General features: G+C 40.6%; 1 protein-coding gene across 6 annotated transcripts in view; it reads right to left on the reverse strand.

Annotated features, from left to right (window-relative positions):
* Nucleotides 1–5,055, reverse strand: part of rxraa (retinoid X receptor, alpha a) — a 106,331-nt gene extending 101,276 nt beyond the window's left edge. Inside the window, exons 1-2 of one of the 6 annotated variants that reach the window (XM_039615244.1) lie at nt 4,841–5,055; nt 4,603–4,753 (exon numbers count right to left, since the gene is read on the reverse strand). In XM_039615244.1, coding sequence (XP_039471178.1) covers nt 4,603–4,630 — 28 coding nt within the window. In that variant the 5' untranslated portion in view covers nt 4,631–4,753; nt 4,841–5,055. Of the gene's footprint in view, nt 1–4,602 lie in introns of all 6 variants that reach the window. The other 5 variants (XM_039615248.1, XM_039615243.1, XM_039615245.1 and 2 more) reach the window with 5 other exon arrangements.
* Between the last annotated feature and the right edge of the window lie 13,003 nt (nt 5,056–18,058).

Consider the following 18,058-nt stretch of genomic DNA (forward strand, 5'->3'; position numbering starts at 1 on the left):
TACACAAATAATTAACGAGCCTTTGAATCATTCCATGATTTGTGCATTAGAAAGGCTCCAAGCACTTTCTGATTCATACTATGTTTAGAACATAAACAAGTGTGGGCTGCAGAATAAAGATGGAGAGAAAAGCATGACAGACTAAATATGCACGGTTTTATCTGAAGCCAGTGCGGCTTCTTAGTCATGAAATATAATTACTGATCAGCACAGATGTTCCTTTAAAAAAACAAAAAAACCTTTCTGGTCTACATGTGTTTGGTGTGCTCATAATTGAACATAAATCTATTTTTTTTTCCTCTCATATAGTTAGGTCTGGATGATGGCATGGGTGATGGGTGGGAAAGTGAAGGGCAGGCACGTAGAAGGTGAGCACATTTTCTTTGATTTGCTTGAGTTAGAGGCCTTGTGGGTGAGACTGAGAGAGGAGAAAAAGAGAAAGGAGCTGGAGAGAGAGAGATGTCACTTTAAGCCATTAAGTCTTGCAATAAAACCCCTCCAATAAAAATGACAGCTGCAGCCCCTTTTTCCTCAAAAGGGGAGCAAAAGCATCACATCAGGAACAAAAAACTGGACGGCCGTAAAAGACAAACTTGGCCAAATGCTTTTGGCAGTGTAATTCCATCAGCCCACTCCCACCACCACTGCCACACACACACACACACACACACACACACACACACACACACACACACACACACACACACACACACACGTCCTTCCAGACGCACAGCTTCTTGCAGTATTCGCTTTGTTCCTGAGTTACTGCCAGAAAAGGAATGTAGCCTTCAGAACCCCCACCCCGCCCCCTCATCAACCACTACCACCGCAAATCTCACTTTTTCATCAAACACCATGAACTTCATTGATTGTGCACATCTGTGACTTTGTATGATGGGGGTACCTTATGCTCCCTCAAACAGAAAGCACCAAAGAGTTCAGCTCCATTGAACTTGGGAAAAACAACAAACACCTCTTCAGCAGGCCTAGAGTGAGCAATCAGACGCTTTGCAATAGTGTTAAGCATAGTTTGTGCTTGCAACCATGTAATGTGATTACAGCTTACTTTGGTGCCACTTTGGCTGGCCAGATATCTCCCAATTTTTGAACCCTCATGCGCAGAAAAGGTGGCGCAAAAGGCAACGGTGCATGAGTCATGGAGGGAGACTGCTGCAACAGCTGGAAAAGATGAGACTTTTTTGTAGAAAACTGTTGAAAACCTAAAGATGTGCATGTGTCTGAATGATGTACTTCATATTGTTACTCTCTCTATTGTCATTCCAACGATGCAGTAGTGTATTATTGTTAGTAGTGACACCTATTAATTAGGAAAAGAATGCAGCTAGTCAAGTCCATCCCAAACGTAAACGTGTGCACTGTGATCAAAGCATCACGCAACCATGGCTTTAAATAAAGGGCATCAAATTCAGTCTCATTAACGACTACACAGGGAAATGAGAATTTTACATCAACATAGTTTAGGAATATACTTGTGTTTATTGGGAATGTATGCCCAGGTAGCCTTGTTTGAAATACAGGTCTGACTGAACTTTTTTCAGTTCTACACCATCGCTACCACACAGACAGTAATTTGACTACCATGTCTGAATAAAACAAAGTTTCATTATAAAAAGTAACACCCTGCACTGTACATGCAACGTCTATCACCAAACTTTTTTTTTTAAAATTCTGCATCTGTTTGGTTTTGGTTTCTGTGAAGCACGACGCACTAGACAGGCGACATCTAAAATGAAGCGGGCCAAAAATTATTTTAAAAATTGATCTGAGTGATCTGAGAGGCAGGTTAAAATTAGCAAAAAGGAGATGGAACTTTATCGCTGTTTTATTCACAAAGAGTCACCACACCTTGTGAACAGCTCCCACGATCTCCTCCCGGGATCGAACCAGGAATCTTTCACTTGTTAGGCAAATGTGAAAACCACAAACTGATATACTTGTCAATTTGTTTTATTTTGTTTTTATTAAATCAATTATTTTATTAAAGACTTTTTTTCTGTTTGGAAACAGATGAAATCATATATTTGATGCATCAAATACACAATTAATTATAAATCCAGCTCTACATTTCTTACAGTAGTCTGTGACTTACTGTAATCCGGACAATTTTATTTAATTGTCCAAATGTGCCTCTGAATGCACTACACTGTGAATAACATACTCTACACCACCTTCTCATTTTCGACCACTGATATAAATAATGATAAAGAAAAGTCAATATGACCAGTAATAGCTGGGCACGCACAACATTTAGCTGGTGAGATTTCATTAAGAAAAACTTCCTAGATGTTGACATATTAGCCATGAAATAATCAACCAAATAGACACTCAATACTTATGGAGCAAATGACTTGGAGGGGAAAAAAGACCTGAATTCGGCATGGTTAAAAACCTCTCCTTTCCTTTCACAGGAAAAATATTTATTTCACTGACAGACTCTCAGCCCAGTAATTCTAGGACAAAAGGACACATTCTCCTTTTAATGTCATCCGTTCAGTCGTCACAGTTTATTGCCAGATATGAATGGAGGATGGTAGACAGTGGGATTAGGCAGCGCATGAGCATCCTGTACTGAGCATACGGTGCCAAAGAGAGGTGTCGTCATTACAGCCAACAAATGATCTATAATTGTAAAATGTACTGTGTGTCATCTGAAACAGTTGCATATCACAATTTCTAATGCGGTATGACAGATAATTACCCGGGTAAGCGGTTAATCAATAAATTCAAGGACTTTGCAGATAACGGCGTCCTTGAATTAACAATCAGCACTCAAGTGGACCTTTGATAGAGCAAGTGCAAAAATAAACGGCAATTTAAGGACACACAGATTAAGACTATAGGCGATGAAGAAGTTGCTGATACAGCATGTAGAGCAGCTTGAAGGGAAAGATGTGGGCCAACTCTGATGGGAAAGTGTTGAGCCTTACACCAACCAGATACCACAGACTTTCAGATACCACTTTGTTTTCCATATACACTCCACGGACCACTCTGGTGCTCAATTAGGTAAAGTGAAACTTGAATCACTTTCAGCATGGACACACAATACACTTGCACCTGTAATAACAGCCTGTCAGTGTGTGTCACACTGGCGGTTTAGCGTATTTCTGAGAAGCCACATAAAGGGCGCTGTGGCAACAGTGTCAGCAAGCGAGCCCTGTAACTGAAGAAAGCCGCCCAGTGCCTCAGAAGTCCCTGTGAATCTCCTTGGTGCATACAAGCAGCTGATGATATGTGTCAAGGTGTAACACGATGCCCCCATGAAAGTGCAGTAGACACAATAAAAACGGCTTGCCTACAGCTCTGTGCCTGTCTGGAACAGGGGACAAGGGTCTGTTTCATTCACTTTGACAAACTTACAGTAGCAGTCATAATTAATGATTTACTTTGTTCCATGTCTTTAAGCTGGAAATGTAAATGACCCGAATATTTAAACCGTAGATCTAAACAAAAACACAGGCACTTATTAAAAATATGTTGCATCAGCTACTAGAAATTATTACTCCTGTATAAATACCCTGTTCTCCTTTACTCCTCTATTTTCTGGAAAAATTAATGTGACTAATGTGGCATTTGTCACATACAGTACCCTTCACAAACTGAGATCTTAATTGGAAAATTCACCTCCTTTAAATAACACAAACAAAACTATACTCAGAGGTTCCCACACCTGTGTCACCTGTGTGTGCCTGGCCTCAGGTTGCCAGTAGTTCTTTTACCTGAGCAGTGTGCTAGGAGATGTCAGGCAATTTTAGGAGAGTTTTGAGCTCAGAAGCCAAGTTTTATACTGCCTGTTTAAACCACAAGTACAAACGGAAGTCAATTTAGCCGCGAGGTAAACCAAGTCACGTTTTTTTTTTGTTTTCCTTTATGTTTTATTAAGGGCTGCCACTTTAACACAACGCACCACTAGACTTCCACAGCGCAAAAGCGAGGCATATGCTGCTTTAAGGATGGTAACATAAGTTAAAAACAAAAACAAAAAACAAATAAATACATTGACCGTCCTTTGAAAGGTACATGTGTCTGTTACGCGTATGATTTATCAATACCCGCTTGCGGGCGTAGTTTAAAGCTTCACCTCGGTGTGCATTTTTTCCCCTCATGAAACTTACAAAAGTGTCGACGGCCAAAGTCAAAGCGCAAAGTTTTCTTGCTTCTTTTTTTCTTTCTAGAGTTGATTTCACAGCAGCGCACGCGAGGAATGCGCGCTCTACAGCGAGCGTTGTCACTCTGTATCACAGCCAAATGTCATCAGCTCAAACAGCTGAATTATAAGCGCAACACCGCGAGGATAAGTCTGCTTTGACTCAAAGATAAACTACAAGTCCGCGTCGGAGGTAAAATTCTGTACAGCCACGGCCGCTCCGCCGCGTCAACAGCCCCAAACGTGTTGATGCATTTTGGCAACTCGCTCCACGCGCTGTCAAAAGACAGAAAAGGGGGCAAAAAAATAACAGAAAAAGAAAAAAAGACGCAGAGCGAAGACACGTTGCACACTAATCTACGGACTCTAGTGCGATCACAAAACTACCGCGTTCATATTAAAACGAGGCAATGTCATTAAACAAACAAACTTACCCAATGACAAGAATGGTTTGGTTTCCATGTCTGACTCGTAGGTTAGCTCATGCCAGCTGAAACCACCGCGTTTGGGAGTTTTCTTTTTTTTTTTTAAAGGCGGCTGCTCGAATAGACCAGACCAGGGCGCTGCTGCTGCTGCTGCTGTTGACTTCTCGAAGAAGACAGAATTTGCTCAAAGCGGTAAAAGTGACAGATCGATGTGTGATGGTCTCCGAAGATAACCTAATGTCTCTACCTCTGTTTGCTCACTCAGCTGCTGCGCTCACACTCCTTTCCTCTCCCTCTCGCGCTCGGTGTACAACTCCAACTACTGGATCTGCACTGCAAAAGGGACCTGCGCAGGGGGTACTCCCACAAACGTAGACCGGGCTGCAGCGACACGGGGAGAAACTGGAGGCTCGCTGCGTGAACTTTGAAATGAGCAGCGCGTGAAGAAGGGTGGACGAAACCACACGGCGCAGTCCATACCGAATATGAAATGTCGATCACTTTCCTCGAGGTTCAAGTTTTCGAAATCAAGTGTTCAGCAGCTGAGTAGCAGATACTTACTCTTTCCACCGCTTATCTCATGTTATTTTAACCTGGTCACACGTGTTGAACCTCGGCTATTGGCTCAGCAGACACATTTTTCAACCGCATTTACTCACTGCCGAGGGGAACACGAAATGAAAACACGAAAAGCACATTAAGCCACACAACGGGGACTGGGATTTTAGTGGAATTTTATCCAATCTAAGTCCCATCTCAAATCTGCTTTCACAGATTTAAGTCACGTTTTTGGAACTCTGGTAAGAGGACATTTGACGTGTTTCTTTCAGTCTCCTGGGTGGAGAATGAAAATGGTGAATGAAAAAGTCACCAAAACCATATAGTTCTTTCCCTGCCACTAGATACTCAACAAATCAATTTTTAACCAGTGAAAAAAAGGAAACTAAGTATTATTACACAATCCAACACTTAACGATGAGTTATTATATTTATACATCTTGAAGGCCAATAAGAAAAAGGGTCAAGGGAAGACTTTTCACTACTTTCTCAGCTCCTTCCATTGTACATCTGGTCATATTTATTAAATTCCTACTCTAGCTTTCCAACAAGGAAAAATTAGAAAGGACAAAATATGGATTTATCACAGATACAAAAAAAGTTTAGGGTAGATTCACAGAATCCCCTCTAGGCTGTAGCTTTACAGCAAGCAGCAGCACACTCATTTGCATAACCCTCACTGCATTAGCTCAATGTGCAGTCTAGATCATTCCTCTGTTATTGTTCTCCGTGCCATATCTGTGCACTGCCAGTGGATTCGTGTCACATCCACCTTGTGTGCTCATCCTCCCCCTCAACATTCACACATGAACCAGGAACATGTTTCAGGAGGGTGAAAAATGTCCTTTCTTTGGCACAGATTGAAAGAGGGGAGTAGCTCAGATGCAAGCTTTGCATTTTCCCTTATGCGGTGCATATTGGAGTTGTGAAGTGTAGGCATACGCCTCCTGCAGCCATCCTCTAGGCCTCTGTGATGATCCTGCTCCTGTTACGAACTTGAAGGTGTTCGCCACGTTTGTACTGAGGCAAGATACATAATTAATGTAATGCATGGCACATCAAAGATCAAAGACAGTTGTGCAAAAAAAAGGGGGGAGAGAAATTAAGTCTGACTGGGCACTGATTCGAGGTGTGTTTGTGCACATGTGTGTGAAAGAGAACGTCTATGTTTCTGTATAGGTGTACAGTGGAGTGGGTGGTGTGTGTGTGTGTGCCCAGAAGATTGTCCATTGTGTTTGTGTAAATTTTTCTATCAACTATCTTCCACATTATGCAAACACAGCTCCATCTGATTATTGATAACTGCTGAGGATGTTAAGTGAGTTGACGCACTGGGTGAATGCTCACCAGAAGGGGCAATTGGGCATCCTGTTTGTACTTAGCTGAGTAGACAGTTTTGCCTTGGGCTTTCACTGTGTAATATAAGACAGACATAACACGATCCTTTTAAACACCTCGATCAGACTGGGTTCTCTCATCTTCCCGCTAGAGCAGGCTATTTAATCCTCAGCTTGGGCTGTGATTAATAGCACTTTGACCCTTAACCTTCATCCATATAAATTTTCTGGAGGCTGTTGTGGCTCTTCCAAAGTTGTCACACCTCTCCTCCTAGAGGCCTTGAGTCTACACTTTCCTCTAAATATGTCTTGGTTTAGTTCTTGCTTCTTGCCTTCTGCTTTTGTTTCTCTGCTTTATGCAATGTGTGTTCGGACCTCAGGGGATGAGAGACCACCACTGACATGATACACTCCGCTGTGGTTGCTTTGACAGCCCTCCCCCCTCTTTCCCACTCTCTTGAAATGAGTGATAAATGAGACAAGGTCCTTTTGGTCTCCTTTATAGTATGACCATTCATAACAAACTCATCCATAAAAGTTATTATGGCATCTTTTAGTGACAATGACAATCGATACCAAAAACTGAAGATTGTACAGATAGATACAGATTTTTTTTTTTTAAACTGGTAAGCTATAAAATCTCAGAAATGATTATTGCTGAGAAATATTTCAGCATCAGATCCTGAAGGTCTGAAAGAAACTAAATATTTTAAGACTGGGGAAATAAATAAACAAAAAACTAAACCAAGGCTGTTAGCAAAATAAAATAAAGCAAGCAGCCACACAAAAAGTTGAATTTGTTTTTATCTAGAGGAAGTAAGATTTCTCTTTTTTTTAAAAATCTGACTTCACTTAAAAGTGACCAATTGATTGAAGACAGGGGGGGAAAGATGTGCTACGAAGAACACAAACGCATTTTAGATCATTAGCCTGTTTGCTGAGGTGTTCAGCATTGTCTGCCCCAAGGGAAGGTCTTGATCGTCACAGCCCCGGGTTCACATTCCTTAACCCTCGAGGTCAGGGCTTTGTCTGAGGATAGCACTGAGGCAACTTCCCCTGCGGAAATCAACAAGAGCAGCTGACACACTGAAGGCTGGAGACACTCAGAGAGACAGGAAGAAGTACCACTACACACAAAGAAGCAAATACATGGTCAATCTTGCCTATTTTCTCTTAAAAAAAATGAGACAAATTGTAAGGAAATGTGTAAAAGGATAACACCAGAGTGTGTGTATGTTTGAAGGCATTAAATTCAGTCCACATATCCATCCTTTTTCATTCAGTTAAAACAAAAAAGAAGTCATGCTTGTGATGTGTACACAAGACATATATCATTACGTTTACCTTCATTTGTACCAGGATTACAGTTGGACATTGTGTGTGTGTGTGTGTGTGTGTATATGATAGCAGCAATGTTGATTCAGCAATTTCATAATGCACTTTTCCTTTCAAACCACAAATGAAAGCATAAACCTATTTTGAAACAATCGTTGGGTTTCAGTCGTACGTCTGCAGTGCTCATTTCATCCCATATATACATTGCCAGTTTTCAGCACTCTATTTTCATTTCATTGGGGTAGATAAAAGCTTTGTGGATATCGGCCCATCAAATCAAACTGATAGATGGAATGAATCTAGGCATAGGTCCAAGAAATGGTAGTTTGAAGACCCCCCCCCCCCAGTATTTTCTTAAATTATTACAGCACATTCTGCTAAGGGCTGTTATCAATACTAAACATTACATCAGCTCTATCACTGTTTTACCATGCTGGGTTTTGAATGCTGCCACAGGCAGATGAAACTCCCTCAATGGAACAGTCTGAAGCTCAGACATGCATCATTCTTTAATATCATATTAAAGTGAAATTGGCTACATTTAAACAGACATGATGATAAATCTCATATGCAGTTGGCCGAAACAGGTTTTATCTTGGAGGGGAGAATCACCTTCCCTGAAGAGCATCATCTTCTCACCTGCGATTGAATCCAGCATTATTGCATGATGATGGAGCTACTGTGCTCCTGGAGCCGACAGATTGAGAGGTTAAATTATGGCTGTGCAAAGGGTTGAAGGTGTAGTCAAACATTTCTTTCTTGTCTTTTTTTTAACCATCCTCTTCTTCCTCTGTAATGGTCTGGATGAGGATGATCAAAGTAAGAAAATAGATGCATTTGATTTTATTTTCAGTGATGAGGTTTGATTACTTTCCAATAAAATATGAAAAATATGAATTTATTTTGACAGAATAAGCCATATTTTCTTTCCTCCTCCCCTTAGTCATAGATGCATGAACTGTCACCTGCAGGATGTCCCATTTCTACCAGTAATCCATCCAAAACAGAGAACCCGTCTGTCTTTTGTGCACAGAAACTAAGAAGTGTGGTTAAAAAAATTATCTGCACAGACTCATAAAGCAGATCTGACTGCCATCTAGATCAGCAGTTATTTCAACTATATTATCCATCACATCCTTTTGTTGTTTGCAGCATTAATATGTTCACTGAACAGATTTTGCAAAAGGATTTTTTTTTCAATGCAATGTGCCATTTTGTTTTGCAAAGCTTGGCTGCTTCGTCTTGCATTGTTGCCAGTCCTGCTTCCTAATCCTGCTTTGATTTGCAGCATTGTAACTTGAAATCAGAGCATTTCCTGCAACAAAGCATAGGTCCCACTCAGTTTGAATGATTTGGAGGTGGCATTCGATTAGCTGGATAACAGTCTTTTCAATACTTGTATCTTTTAAAAAAATCTTTGTGACAAATAACTTCTTTAACATGCTGCAGCTGCAAATGTGTCCATGTGGGGTAACTGAATACACCGATTTGGACACATTACAATCTAAAAATAACAATTAAGTGGAATGAATAAATATTTAGGTCTAAAGCAAGGATTTACATTTTCAAATTATTTAATATGGCTATAACCCTCTTCGAAACTCTTATGTGTTCTAAGTGACTTCCTTTCCAGTCAGCACAGTACAACTGACTGAGAGTGTGACTCTGTTGGACTTCAGCTGGGTAAACACTCCCTACTGAGGCCAGAGATCTTGTGTACACACAGGGCACAGCACACATTCAGCAAGGGGGGCCTCACAGCCGCTGTGAGGATGGATGGTATAACAAGGCCAGAGTCCATGTGGGCAGAACAGTCAAAATATGACGAGAGACCACCCCATCTGCTGAAACCATTAAGCCCCGATGAACAGATACAGGCTTTGGTTGGGGTCTAGATGTGTCTGCTCCACACCTATTGCCTGCTTATACATGCCTGTTTACAAAGATGCAAAAGGCACACATCACACGTTGAGAGATTCTCAGACTCCCAGACAAGGAAATTGACTCAATGGTGCTTGAAAGAGAGTCATTTCACTGAAAGCAACATTAGAATGAAGTAGAGTAATAGGACCCCTCTTCTCTGGCTTCCTGCACACCCACCTTCAGACCAGTGCCGGCAGTTGCAGCTAATAATAAACCCCTGTGAATCAACTGTGGTGGATGTGACACCGATAATACATTTTTATTTGCTAAAATCAAAGTCATTTTTCATGGGTCTGAAAGGAAACCTGTGGAGATAAGCCTCAGTGTTAGTGTGTGGGTAGTCCAGTTAGCCAAGTGATGCTAGCCATCTCTCTATCTATCTCTCTCTCTCTCTCTCTCTCTCTCTCTCTCTCTCTATCTATCTATCTCTCTCTCTCTCTCTCTCTCTCTCTCTCTCTCTCTCTCTCTCTCTCTCTCTCTATCTATCTATCTATCTATCTATCTATCCATCCATCCATCCATCCATCCATCCATCCAAAACTGGTACAACAAGATTAAAGAGCAACAAAAAAGGGTGTAATGTCCAGGTAAAAAGATGCTGTTATGGGAGAGGACTCCTGTGTCTCCTCAATGGTCTCCTTTGGCACTGATGCAACAGTAACTCTAGTTGCAAAATAATGAAATGGGAGGGACAGCTCAGTCTCAGAAATGCCCCAATCAAGTGCGCCAAGGCAAACATACCAAGAGACATGCAAGCAGCTTCTTCACAGTAAGTTGCTGTCTGTTCTCCTTTCTTTTTTCTTTTTGAAGTACACAGAAAAGAATAATTATCTCTCTTCAGTATAATTCTAAGATAAAATGATATGACACAATGATAATAATAAAATACATATACTGCAAGTAAACAATATTGTCCAAAATATCAGTATGCTTTACACATCCACAAACAAAGCAGCAAGATCTCAGGGTCTTTTTAGATAACACACTTAAGACTAAGACATACAACTTTTTTCTTGGAATTTATTACATTTAAATATATTTCTCAAAATTGAAATGACATTTATTTCTAAATTTATAAACTAAGTTACATAAAGGCAACTGTTTTTACATGCAGTAAGAAAAGAAAAACAAATAGTACCTATTTACAGAGAGTAACTGTATTGTAGAGAATTTTTTGTAGAAACAAACTTCCACATTCCATAGACAAACATCAAGAAGCATGCAAGAGACACAAAAAAATGCAATACACAATTAGCAGTTCCCTCAGTGCAATTTTTTTTTTTTTTTTTTTTTACATATAATTATACAGATTTATTTCAATGGTATGTTGAGGGGCAGCCACTTTCTTTCCTATAATGTCCAGTCATGGGTAAAGTGTAAGTTATTACTCGATACAACACAGGGTAATTTGTTGGAAAACTCTTCTCATCCATACACTTGCATATATGAACACTACATTGGCATTTTGTCTGCATGTGTCACTACAGTAATCTAACAAAAAATTTAATTGGTAGGTATAAGCCGGAGGCCATGACTCTGACTAACTGGTTAATTTTACACAGTTCTTGCTTGTGCAAAAGCCTTTTTTTTCTTCCCTGAAGGAATTCTGGCATTCTTCAAAAGTCACGGAGACCATAAGCCAATCAGTATAGCTGGCTTTCATTACTCATATTTTGATTCAGTTCTGACTCTAGCTACACACACTCAAAAAATCCTTAAAAGTATCATTGTAACATTAAAAATTAAGAACATCATGAGTCTTTGGTAAAAGTAAGAGTGACTCAGCAAAGAACAAGTTATTTTACCCAGTGGCAATATAGTGAATTTCAAGTTTCAAAAGTCAAAAAAGAAAACAAGAAACAAATACCCATTTTTCAAGACTTTTCATTTAAAAACAGCTTTATCTTGTCAGCTGACTACTGGAGAGCTGCTCTTCCTTCACACATTATCTGCCTGTGAACTGTGAGCCCAGGCGATGTTTGTGTATGTGTGTGTGTGTGTGTGTGTGTGTGTGTGTGTGTGTGTGTGTGTGTGTGTGTGTGCGCGTGTGTGTGTGTGTGTCTGGGCCACACTCTCGTTGTGATTTACAGCTCCTCTCACACTCTCCCCTTCTGTCTGCTGGTCAACTGCCACAGTAAAGGCAGCTACAATGAACAGCTACGAAGAACCATAAATCTGGACACTTCCTACCACTGTCTCCCATTTCAAGGGGAAGCCTGTCCTGTTGCAAACATGATTAACCCTCTTCCTCTTTGTCCACAACCCCTTGCACACAGCTTCCAAACTCTGTCTCCTTTTCCCCCAAAAAGAGGCCCTGCTGCAGGGAAAAGAAGGGCCTCCTTCACACCTCTGAGGCGAGGAACCCTCCAGATTTGCCATTCCTTCCCCATGCAGGAAATAACCATTAATGTTATACTATAGCTGTCAGATGTTAAAACTGAGAAAAAAGAAACCCAAATGTATAAATTGTTTTAACAGCAAAATAGTAAATGTATTCATAGAAGGATGAAAATGGTATCCGAAAGGCTCATAGGCTAAACTTTACATAACGCTTCAGACCTGTAAACACTGTGGGTAAATAAACAGTTACAAATAATGTGAAGACAAACAAAACAAAACAGTTAATCTGAGGAGTTACAGCATTCCTCCCCTGCAATATGCTAGGTATAAAAGCTAAAGCCTTTAAACAAAAAACTTTTCTCCCAATGACAATTTAAGAAAAAAGTTTTCAAAGGGCTTTAGAACCAGAGGACTTCTTCAAGATGAGTGAAACGATATTCCCAGCATGCCAATTTGCAGCTTAGCAAGGCAGTTTGCTTGGTGCAGGGAGGTTTTCAGAGCCAGAATAAAGACGTGTTGTCATTGAGCTGCCCGAATACATCTATGAAATTTCAGATGAAAAAGGGAGGAGGGTGTGCTGTCAGCAGCAAACGGGTCCTTCAGTGAACTGGGGCAGCAGACCATAGCCTGAGCCTCCAGCTGAAGTCCCAGCCTGTACAGTCTACCCATGCCCAGAGGAGACACACACACAAATGAAGCACATACTCATAATAATCATCCCTGAGCGCACAAAAGGACACATGCAGGCTAACTATACGACCACCTGCCTACTCACACCCACACACACACACACACACACACACACACACATACACACATAAAGACACACATGCACGTTCAAATGTACGCATAGCCACATGCGCAATCATTAATAATGTAGAAGCACACACAGATGCTTGATCTCCTTGCTGTCAGTCAGGCTTTTTTATATTGGGTTCCAGCTGAGGACACTGATGTAACGTTCTTTGAAAAACTTTATATGGCCAATCAAGCTGTGGCTGTCAAATGTCTTTGAATTCTGATCTATTAAAAAACAAGTGTCAAAATATTACAGTGGTATGGCTTGTTGGCTGGTAATAATTAATTGGTTAGGGAAGATTTGATATACATTAGTTGCATTAAACAAATGCCTCTATCAACCTGCATGACTACACTGAATACAATCATCAGTACAAGAACTACGTTCAGCTGTTTCCTTATTCATAAGAGGCCACCCCAGCAGGAACCTCCACATGTTTGATTTGGCAGATATTTTTTTATATGCCAGATGCTCTTCTTGACACAATCCCAAAGGGATTTGTATTTCCTCCTGGGATCAAACTGGGGATCTTTCACTTATTAGGTGAATGCGTAAACCACTCGATTATAGAGTCACTGAAATCACCAGTTTAACAGTATCACGTTTTTAACTAGCATGTGCTAATGTTTAACATTTAACGTGATGCACATTTTCTAGAGGATTTCAACAAAAATCTTTTATATCGGGATGTATCTTTTTATAACACAGCCTAAATAAATGGTTGTTTGTACTATTTCCTGTATATATTAAGAGTCTGTCTACCTGCTTAACAGAAATTTTAGACTACAATAGGGCATTGTAAGAAAACATATGTACTATGAACTTTACATCATGTAAGTTCAAAATATTTTATTTGAATCACATTCAAGATAACATATCTGCAGCCCAAATCAATATAGGAAATCCTGTCCATACTACTGTAGATATTGTATACAGACTGCACAAGACTAAACAGTTATGAGGCAACTATTCTACAACATCCAAGTATGACCTCCAGCCAAAAAAAGTTCAACAATTAAAGAGTCTAATGCATTAAGTATTCCTAAATCTATTTCCTATGCATTATTCTTTTTAACCTTGTTGTAGTGTGATATTTAAAATCTGTTTTGTAAAGTGAATGAATTTTTATAATATATTATTTTGGTAATATTCCACAACTACTACACTACAACTGTAATGCCAAAGAGTTAACGCTATTATTCCACTGATTTATTCATTTATTTTGTGAAAAGTTAAAAAAACAAAAGCTAAGTACGATGACGGTGATAATGAAAAAAAGGTAAGAATAAACGAACAACAACGCAGTCCCTGTGAGTGTTTCTATTGACTTTACAGGACTTCGACATGATATAAAAAGCTGCAGAGCCTTAATGAATGTCCTTTGACAAATCCATTACTCCAGGTTTTGAGAGCAAAAACAGATTATCAGCATGCTGAAGAAGAAAGCAAACATCCAAGCATTAGTGAATCAGTGTGTGACGGCCATGCTGATGACTAATTCTCGTGTCCTTTTTTTCCATTATAAATAAGGCCCAGTGTGGTTAGTTGTGGGTGGTAGAGTCATGCTCCTCTGCTGTCTAAATTTTTGATCAGAAATTAGCTCACGCCCCCTCTTTCCCACCTTTCCTTTGCTAATAGGAAAAACACTGATGTCATGAGCCCATTAGCCATGTAATGATTTACACTCAAAGGGCCCAAGAATGGGATGCCACCTGCTCACATGCTCTTTTTGCCCCCCCTGAATTCCCCTACCTCACCACCTACGTCTGAAAGTGTGATGAGGTCATTATGTCATTATTCCGCTAATGCCGTCAATGAAGTCCCAAACCCAGTAACAACACCTGTTTGATGCACCCCATGGGGACATATACAGCAAACAGCTGGCATCTTTTATTTACTTTCTCTCAGATGGGGTGGGGGTGGGGTCAAAATAAATAAATGACAGAGTAACAGTGTTTATGCAAATCTCTTTTCACATGCGTCTTGTGTCCTGCCATGCTTGCTTGGCAGCTCACAGCTGAGATTGCAGGGCAAGTGACAGCGCATAGGCTTAATATGAGTGATTTCCTCTGTAATGATAATGCGATTGTGCACACTATTTGTGGCAGGCACAAAGGGGCACATTAATAAGAGACGGTTGGAGTTAATGTGCAAGCGATCAGGCACGCAGAGTACATATTTTAAAACATGTGTTTTACTTCAAGGGCAGAGAACAGCCTGCTGTATTATTCCTTATACTGCGTCCCTCTGATTCTTACCCCCTATTGTTTGTCTTGTTCGCCTCTCACTCTCTCGCTCTACAAGAACTGTCATGTGCAGGACTTCCAGTATATTATAAGTGAAGTGTAGAGTAATACTTTTGGAAAGATTCTGGTTAAAACAGCTTTGGTAGCTACAGCTACAAAATCAAAGACAGGTTTTAGAAAAGTAAAAGTCCCTGACAAAGGTCACATAACAAAATGATATTGGCCAAGATATGAATGGAATTGGTTAAGAATTTACAGCTGAGCATTCTTCGGTCTGATTTTACCTTACCATTAAAGTTCCTGGTAATTCAGTGAAAGTAAACTCAATTGTAAAGAAATGGATTAAATGAATATCAAATAGCACTTGTGTACCATGTCTCACTGAAGAGCCAGACACAACCTCAACATCAAAGCGTCACCTGTTATGCTTCCACTTGTTGGACAGATACCTCTACTCTGACAGCACTGCTGTCATTTACATAGCTCACCAGAGAGACAGAATCAAAAGCAGACACATCAAAAAGCTGCCAAGAGTTTTTTTCCCCCTCCCATCATTTCATTTCTGCCTTTCCAACCTCGCTCTCCTCACCCCAACTCCTAATCATCAGCCAAGCAGATTAGCATGTCACTGCTGGGCATCCAGTTCTCCTTCAGAGGGGCCCCTAGAATTTCTTTTCTCTCTCTCTTTCGCTCTTTTATTCTGGGCGAATCAGCCATTTCATCGGAGTATGAGGGAGTCACCAGTCAGCTAACTTCATTGTACAGATGGGGTCAGGGACAGGTCAGTTCCCAGGCTTGTCCAGAAAGGATAGGCTCTGGCCTGGCTTTGCCCTGTGGTCTGCAGTCCCTCACCCCACTACCACCAAACTCCTAGCCTGTCCTTATCTTCAGCTCTCCCACCTCCCCACTCTGCACCCTCAGGACCTGAGACGCTTTGGAGGTCAGCAGCCTATTTGCGAGGACACTTGGCTCTTCACAGGGGGTGAGATATCCTTTACAAGAGCTCCTGTCATCTGGACAGTGAGTAATGAAGCCAACTTGGTGACAAGTACTGATGAGCAGCCCCGGGCTGGTTTGGGATCCATTGCTCCACAGCTAATGAAACCACTGGTGGTTGTGACTACCCGACTCCTGTCGTGGCAAATTTCTTCTGGGGGGTCACTTTTAGAGTCTAAGGTCACAAACGCGTCAGCTTTTATTTATTAATAAAGCTCAGGTTCATGCAGATACCAGCAACAAGCTTCTGGGGCTATAGAAACACTGGGTTCCCATGGTTTGATACCTCTTTGGCATCCAGACAAAGACTGGTGATGAATGGCCCCAAAAGGGCTGATAAAACATTAACATAGACAGTTAGTCTGATGGGAACAGCATGATGGATTAAAAGATGACTCCTCAGTTTGTGTGAAGCAAATGTCTTTCTTGTTATTTTGCTGTACAGGGGGAAAGCGGCACAATACGAGCTCTGACAAACCCCCCCCCAAAACACGAAACAACATTAATAAAAACAACATGTAGTCATGTTGAGATCTCGTTATTTAACGTGTTTTCTGGCTGTGTAGCTGATGGATGCTGGAAAAAAATGACAACTTGAGGTGCAAAGCTGGACACAAAGCGGTCCTGCTCCACCTCTGGCATCAAGTCAGTTGGAGCAGAAACATTCATTATTCACAAGCCGCATGCGTACATTATGTAATGTGATAGGTCATTCCCAACACTTTATATGAAGCAGTTTCAACTGAAAGCAAATATGGGCTGCCACAGAACGGAGTTTTATAAAGTAAACCAATTCCACTGGTGGAAAAAATTAATACTGCATGTTGTGCCTTTCTCCAGAACTTCATCTTATTTACCAAACCCCCCCAAAACATGCATTTTAAATCAGATATTCTATTTTTCATTAAAAGATACAAAAACAAAATGAAAACATCTATCTTCATGATGGTGATATTTAAATTATCTTCATACTTTAGAAATTACTACACTATATGAAGTTTACCATCTAAACGGTATACTTTTCACAAGGGGTGTAATCCTTTTTAAAAACTTCAAATGGGATGATGTGAAAGTGTAAATCCAGCTCTGCGAGAAGCTTAAATAACCTTATGTAACCCAAAGGAGGAAGACAAGCTTTGGCCTATACTCACAGCTTGCTTCAGACCAACATTTTCAATTAACTGTACTGTAAAAATGAGGCTATAAAATTAAGTGTCTGAGTACCGATGTATATAAAGGGGAATTTTGTACACAAGGCAACTAAATGTCTTGAGCAGTCACAAGCAAGAAAAATATCGCACACAGTTACACTGAATGCAAAATTATTTAAACATCTGCCATCAGCAGATTCAGCCAGGTGACATATGTGGCTAAAGGTCCGTTAGGAGCTGTAGAAGCCAGAACAGAGGCACCTGCACAGAACTGATTTCAAAGGAGATGGACTAAACGTTCAGTCTGCGTATAAATATCCCTCCCAGGTGTTCTTTTCTACTCAGTGTTTTCTCATAATGTGATTTATCAGAGATGGGATTTTAGTGTTTTGTGTCTTTGGTGTTGAGGGTTTATTCTTTAATGTATCACCTTCTAAATATATCTGGTTTTCTAAAGAGGGGAAGAAAAAACAGCACACTCTATCCTCTTCCCTTCCTCCCTGCTCTCAACCTGAAGCGCTTATAGCTCCACATCAGGGATGAGAGAGAATATTTAATTTCAAAAGATTAAAAAAAGTGTCAGACCCTGTGCTGCGCATGCAGCCAGGGAGGCCATGGATTGCTGCTGTCTCCCTTGTGTTCGCCTGCTGTGAGCTCATGGGAGGGAGTCGGACTTATTCTTTTGTTTTGCTTTTGTTTGTATGGAAACAATTAAATTAGTCAGAGACAGACTGTAGAAATATTCTGCGGGGCTGGAGTCCTTTGTAGTCCTTTTGCTAT

Source organism: Oreochromis aureus, linkage group 7 (assembly GCF_013358895.1).
Source record: "Oreochromis aureus strain Israel breed Guangdong linkage group 7, ZZ_aureus, whole genome shotgun sequence".
NCBI classification, from domain to species: Eukaryota; Metazoa; Chordata; class Actinopteri; order Cichliformes; family Cichlidae; genus Oreochromis; species Oreochromis aureus.